This window comes from Eurypyga helias, unplaced genomic scaffold, assembly GCF_000690775.1.
Source record: "Eurypyga helias isolate BGI_N326 unplaced genomic scaffold, ASM69077v1 scaffold3570, whole genome shotgun sequence".
Lineage (NCBI taxonomy): Eukaryota > Metazoa > Chordata > Aves > Eurypygiformes > Eurypygidae > Eurypyga > Eurypyga helias.
In genome coordinates, this window is record NW_010225092.1 from 91,846 (window position 1) to 98,753 (window position 6,908).

Consider the following 6,908-nt stretch of genomic DNA (forward strand, 5'->3'; position numbering starts at 1 on the left):
TCAGCCGCTCTGAATGTACTTCTTGATGACTACGCAGCCGTGTCGAAAAACAGGGCAGGGCATGTTTGGTAGAAGTGTCCACGTATTTGTTTTGGGGTCGTAGGCTTCCATGTTTCCCAGGGCGGGTCCTTCGCTGCTAACGATCCCACCGGTGGCATAAATTTTTCCATCCAGAACCACAGCGCTGTAGTTTAGAAAAAAAAAAAAGTAAGTTTTAGTTAGTCTTTTTAACCAATAATTTTAATTTTAGGCTTAAAACAAACCTAATCTTTTGTAACAAGGGGTCCCCAATGAATGCACGTTTTATCCTTATCTATATAAAGCTGTGTGGGCATTTCTCTTCCCTCTCCCTTTCTCTCCCCTAAATTAATCCTTCTTTTGTTCCTGCCAGGTGGGTAAACACTGTGTCTAATTTAAACAACAGAAATTAGTCCAAGTAAGATGCTTCTCCGGCCCCTGTATGGGATCTAGCAGGATGGAGAGTCCCTGTGACCCCATGCACATGCAATCCAAGCAATTCGGGGTCTCTGCCACCGCTGTTGGAATCATAGAATGGTTTGGGTTGGAAGGGGCCTTAAGGGTCATCCAGTTCCAACCCCCCTGCCATGGGCAGGGACACCTTCCACTAGACCAGGTTGCTCCAAGCCTCATCCAGCCTGGCCTTGAACACTTCCAGGGATGGGGCATCCACAGCTTCTCTGGGCATCCTGTGCCAGTGCCTCACCACCCTCTCCATGAAGAATTTCTTCCTGATATCTAATCTAAACCTCCCCACTTTCAATTTAAACCCGTTACCCCTTGTCCTGTCACTACAGACCCTTGTAAAAAGTCCCCCCCAGCTTCCCTGTAGCCCCTTCAGGTACTGGAAGGCTGCAATAAGGTCTCCCCGGAGCCTTCTCTTCTCCAGGCTGAACAAGCCCAACTCTCTCAGCCTGTCCCCATAGCAGAGGTGCTCCAGCCCTCTGAGCATCTTCATGGCCTCCTCTGGACTCGCTCCAACTGGTCAATATCCTTCTGATATTGGGGGTTCCACAGCTGGACGCAGCACTCCAGGTGGGGTCTCACCAGAGCAGAGTACAGGGGCAGAATCCCCTCCCTCGACCTGCTGGCCACACTGCTCTGGATACAGCCCAGGATACGGTTGGCTTTCTGGGCTGCCAGTGCACGATAATAAACCCTGGCTTTAAGTTACTACTCTAATTATTGATGAATGCTGCAAAGATGGGGGAAAATCTCAAAGAACGGCTCTGTCGCTTCAGCCCCTCCCATGGTCACACTCTGGCGTGGGAGCCTGGAGGTGCTGCCCGCTTGTCCTCCTTGCGCAGCCGGGAGGGGTGGTGCCACATGGAAAGCCAACCCAGAGCACGTGGATCTCATGGCTGGGGATGGAGAATAGAAGGCTCCGGGGAGACCTTATTGCAGCTTTCCAGTACCTGAAGGGGCTACAAGGAAGCTGGGGGGGACTTTTTACAGGGGCCTGTAGTGACAGGACAAGGGGGAACGGGTTTAAATTGAAAGTGGGGAGGTTTAGATTAGATATCAGGAAGAAATTCTTCCTGGAGAGGGTGGTGAGGCACTGGAACAGGTTGCCCAGAGAAGCTGTGGATGCCCCATCCCTGGAAGTGTCCAAGGCCAGGCTGGATGAGGCTTTGAGCAACCTGGTCTAGTGGAAGGTGTCCCTGCCCATGGCAGGGGGGTTGGAACTAGATGGTCTTTAAGGTCCCTTCCAACCCAAACCATCCTGTGACTCTATGAGTTGGAGAGTACGTACACACCAGAGGAGAGCAGGGAGGAAGAACGAGACATTAATTGCAGCCAAGAAGGTGGCCTAGTCTAAGAAGCTGGAGAAGGGTAGTAACCCTGCAGGCTTGGTTAAAGCAAAGTTATTTCTTCTGGCTAATTTTGGAGCAATGGGAAGAAGAATGAAATGTGGTAACGGGAGAAGACAGAGAGCGCTGGAAGGCCCAGGATGAACAGAGACTAAAATGGCACCGACAACACCACGAGTTTCTGAAGAACAGAAAACTCTGATGTCCTTGCGGAGAAGCAGAGCCTGAGGTTAAAAATAAACCCACAATGACAACAGTGAGGACTCAAATAAGCCTAGTCCCTGGGTACCGCCAGGAAATAGGAAATAATGAGAATCTTGTCAAAATAACTGTTAATCTGAAAGGAGGAGGAAGGAGAGAGAGAGACTTGAAACACTTGATTAGAGCCTATCCACAAATCAGCAGGGCTGGATGATACATAGCCCAGGGTCCTAAGGGAGTTTGCTAATGAACTTACTGAACCACTGGTAATTATTTTTGAAACGTCAGGGAGAAATGGGGAAGAATGAGGACTTGAGTACAGCAAGTGTCATCCTGAAAGACGGCTCCGAAAGGCAACGAGCCCACCTCCGAAGGAGCTGGCGGCGGGGAGGCACTGCCTGGCAGGGAGTCCTGCCAGGGCTGAGGTCCCTACGGCCAGGAGGGAGCAGAAGTGTCAGGACCAGCTGACCCAGTAAATCAGATAAAACTTCAAATTAAACCACGGTTTAGGACTTCAGAAAATTTGTTTTTGGGGGATGGGAAGCCCATCTCTGTACTGTGACAAGTTACAGTTTAAAAGGAAGACCATCAGGGAATTACAGCTTGCAAAATACGGCATGGGGAGAGGGGGAGGATGGTCCCATGCCATGCTGAAAGAGCCATCGGGGTGAGGGCTTAGAAACGAGGCTGTGGGGTTGTGGTTGCTGTTTGCGCTTCACCTTGTTTTATTAAGAGTGAAGCTTATTTGAACTGGGACATGGTTTGGGATGCGCCAGGCGGAAGAGGGTGCCATGTCAGAGGTGGGCTGTGGTACAGCACCTTTGCTGCCTTGGCTCTCCAATGAACTGATCGGTCATTAAAAAAAATACCCCTCATCAAAACTTTGCCCCCAAACAGATTAAGTTAGCAACTTCGTTGGGCGAAGTGGGAAAAACCAAAGACGCTCCGAAAAACAGGAGAAAATATCCCCAAGAAAGACCTGTCTGCAGAATCCTCAATAATGGGTAATTACAAGAAATGCTAGTGTGGCGCACGCAGCCCGGGGCCTGTTCCATCGCTGTTGGTGACTGAGGTCCAGGGCCCATGAATGGTCTCAGCTGAGTTTTAACTTGCCAGTGTAGATGCGAGCACCCCACACCACCACGGGGGGACCGCAGTGGCTCTTACCACTTCAGATGGGGCCTGTCAACACTCAGTGCTCGTTACTCGAGGAGGCTGGTCTGCACGGAGCCTTTGATCTGGAGGGGATGGAGAGAGGGAGGACCCTGTGCAGAGACCTTTCCATCTACACCGCAGGTGAGACTGGGAACACGAGTCAACCACCGGCCCTTCCTAGCTGGCTGTGTGCTGCAGAGCTGAAGTCTGGCCTTCAGTGCCCGCTATCTCCTTATGCACCTAGTGCTGGGTCTCCAAACCGAGACCTGGGTGCCTTACAAAGGCCTGCGTAGCATCCTAACTGCCCATTTCTTCTAGTGAAGTCTCCTCTGTGGCATGTTTAGTAGCAGCTGAGTAGCCGAGCACACCATGAACGGATCTGGGTCTGCGTTCTTCCCTGCCCTGCTCTGGATCAGGAGTTACAGCAGGCAGGCAAACATTGCTCGTGTTCTCCAGCACCTGGGCTACAGCACTGTGCTGGGTTTGGCTGGGATAGTGTTAATTTTCTTCCTAGTAGCTGGTATGGGGCTGTTTTTTGGATTTGGGCTGGAAACAGTGTTGTTAACATACCAGTGCTTTAGCTACTGCTGAGCAGTGCTTACACAGGGTCAAGGCCTTTTCTCTTCCTCACCCCACCCCACCAGCAAGTAGGCTGGGGGCGCACAAGACATTGGGAGGGAACACAGCTGGGGCAGCTGACCCCCAAAGGGATATTCCATACCACATGACATCATGCTCAGCAATAAAACTAGGGGAAAGGTTGGCAAACTAGGGGAAAGGTTGGGGCTCGCTGGCTGGGCAAGTTGGTTGCAAGCAATTGTTTTCATCTGCATCACTTGTCTTTCTTGGGTTTTATTTCTCTCTCTTTGTTATTTTCCTTTTCATTACAATTTATTTTTTCAAGTTTCAATTATTAAACTGTTCTTATCTCAACACATGAGTTTTCTCACTTTTACCCTTCCAATTCTCTCCCCCATCTCGCTGGCAGGAGTGAGCGAGCCGTTGAGTGAGCAGCCGTGCTTGGCTGCCAGCTGGGGTTAAACCTCCCATCATGGTGCTGATGCACTGGGGAAGAAATGGATGCTGAATTCCACCCTCTGAAAGGCTGTATGAATTTTAAATGGTGATTAGAGTAGCTTCTGCCCCCTCGGTATGCAATTCCCACAGATAAGATTGGCATAATGCTCAGCTTCTGAGTCATGCCCGAGGTTAAGAGAAACGGAGAGCTACTCCTGCTCTCAAGAAATAGGCAGTTCTAAGCACGCAGTGGGTACTTACGTGTGCAGGGGACTTTAGAGACAATTCAGGTATCTCTGGGGCTAAAGTGGCAGGTAGGTACTTAAGACCAATTAGGAATTTAGTCCTAGATTGCTGCTACTTTGTGGTATTAGGACAATCACTGCTAATTTCTGGGACCTTAGGGAATAGGAAACTCAAGTGGGCTCTAAAACCTTGAGGAAAGTGAGTGGAAAGAAGTATGCTCATTGCTCTTTCTTCATTACTGTGACAATATTTCTTCTCTCCCCTCCTTTTCATCCCATCAGCTGTAAAAACATCATTACCAAGGCTGACGTACAAAGAAAGAAATAATTACAATAATTAGGATGTGAGTTTATTGCTCGGTGCCATTAATCCTGAGAGATGAAACGATTACAGGCTGTCAGAGCCTGGGAAGGAAGGAAGCCCCGTGCCGCAGAGCCTTGCTGCAGGGATGCAAACCCTCCGGCAGCTTCAGGGGCAGTGACCTCCCCAGCTAAGGAGCAGCAGGACCCTGGTCTCTCCAGCAGCAACGGGGTGAAGGTAATCAGTGTCAAAATGGAGATCACTTCATCCCCTCCTTCCAGGAAAATATGTTTTGGCACTGTGCAAATTATTACTGGCAGGCTAATCACCCCGCTTTCCGCTCCCTAGGTAATTACTGAAGTCTGCTCGGGAGGCTTCACCTACAGCCAATTTGCCCCATGTGCCAGGGGGTCCTTCACTGCCCAAACCATGAGCAGTGTCAGAGGATCACGCTGTGACTGTCCCCTGGCTCTGCCATGGCTAGTCTGGTCTGTCTGCTGACCTCCACAAAGCTATGAATCACTGCTCCTAAGGAAATCCCAGTGAGGCTGCGGCACACCAAGGGTTGGTGAGGGCCTGGATGTCCATTGCTGGAGTGCTTGTGTCATCTCCACACCCTTTAAATCTCTTCTCTGCCTATCCACCTCGCTGTCCTTCTCCAAGCTGAGCAAACTGGTGGCAGAGAAGATCCATCTCTGACAGCTGTCCATCAAGGTATCTGATGGACAAGGCAAATCACTGAATCGTAACATTATAGAACAGCCCATGTTGGAAGGACCTTGAAAGATCATCTGGTCCAACCTTTTGTGGGAAAGGCACACTAGGTGAGATTAAAACCCTGTCCAACTGCATCTTGAAAACTTCCAGTAATGGGGACTCCACCACAGCCCTGTGGAGCTTGTTCCTGTGGGTGATCGTTCTCACTGTAAAAAATTTGTGTATTGAGATGAAACCTCTCCCTTACCCCTTATCTTCTCCATGTGGCTCCTTCTGAAGAGAGAGCCTCCATCCCCCTTGTAGGTGCCTTTACAGTGCTGGCATACTGTGTGAGGTCCCCCCGACCCTTCTATTCTCCAGGGAGAAGAGACCTAACTCCTTCAGTCTTTCCTCACAGGGCAGGTTCTCCAGCCCTTTGGTCATCTTCATGGCTCTCCTTTGGACCTTCTCCAGTCTCTCCATGTCTTTTTTGAATTGTGGGGATCAGAAGTGGACACAGTACTCCTGGTGTGGCCTGACAAGTGCTGAGTGGAGTGGGATGATCCCATCTCTAAGCTAAAGGTGGGGGCCCAGCTCAGACATATTGGCTGCCCTTCACTTGGTGACCACCTTCCTGCCAGGAGTGTTATGGACCCTCCACTTCTCATTCAAAAGCCTCGTGTAGTGAGACTCCTGATGGGCAGTAACGTGGAAGCAATCCAAAGCAGAGGATGTCAGTGACTCCTTTCTGTAGTGTTCGAGAGCCAAGTGCCTGGGAGCTCCTGCTCCAGCCCTTCTCTCTCCCAGCTGTGATGGCTAGACATAGTACCAAGTGGTGGGACTACCAGCAAAGTTCGTTAATTTTGGTTATTAGTATTTTACAATTTCTTGCTTAGTCCTAAAGACCACATCAGCCTTATCATGAAATGTTAAATAATAATAATAAAAAAATCCTATATTGTAATGTCTAGGATTGTAAAAGAGATTTGAAACAGCTGAATTAGCATGTTTCGATTCCCTGAAACTTAATATCTTCTGAGGCACAAACAAAGCTCCTCTCCCTCCTCACTCCTGCCGATGCATGCACACACGCTCACTAATTTAGTTGGAGCAGTTCCACAAAGGTTATTAAATATTATCAGTCAGACAGACACAGAATCTGCTGAGAAGAAGGAAAAAAAAAATCCCTGCATTTATTGGTGGATGGATTTCCTACCTGCCCTAAGATTTCAGGCTTTACTGGAGGAGGAACTGAAGGATGCTGGTCGGCTGGGTTGTGTAAGCGCCAGGGTAGGAAAAGCCTGCAGGCTCCGTGCTACTGCAGGTCGGGGCTCTGCGCAGCGCCAGGCTGAGCTGCGAGCCCCCCGACAGCTTTCGCTTAGACCGGGCCCCGTCAGCGCCAGCCGCGCGGTGCTTTGCAGCTCCGCAGCGAACAGGATTGCGGCTGTCCCTGTGCGCGGTGGC

The 6,908-nt window shown here is 50.1% G+C and overlaps 1 protein-coding gene across 1 annotated transcript in view; it reads right to left on the bottom strand.

Annotated features, from left to right (window-relative positions):
* Positions 1-6,908, bottom strand: part of KLHL29 (kelch-like family member 29) — a 71,501-nt gene continuing 64,593 nt past the window's right edge. Inside the window, exon 9 of the mRNA XM_010148070.1 lies at positions 1-184. Coding sequence (XP_010146372.1) covers positions 1-184 — 184 coding nt within the window. The remainder of the gene's footprint in view (positions 185-6,908) is intronic.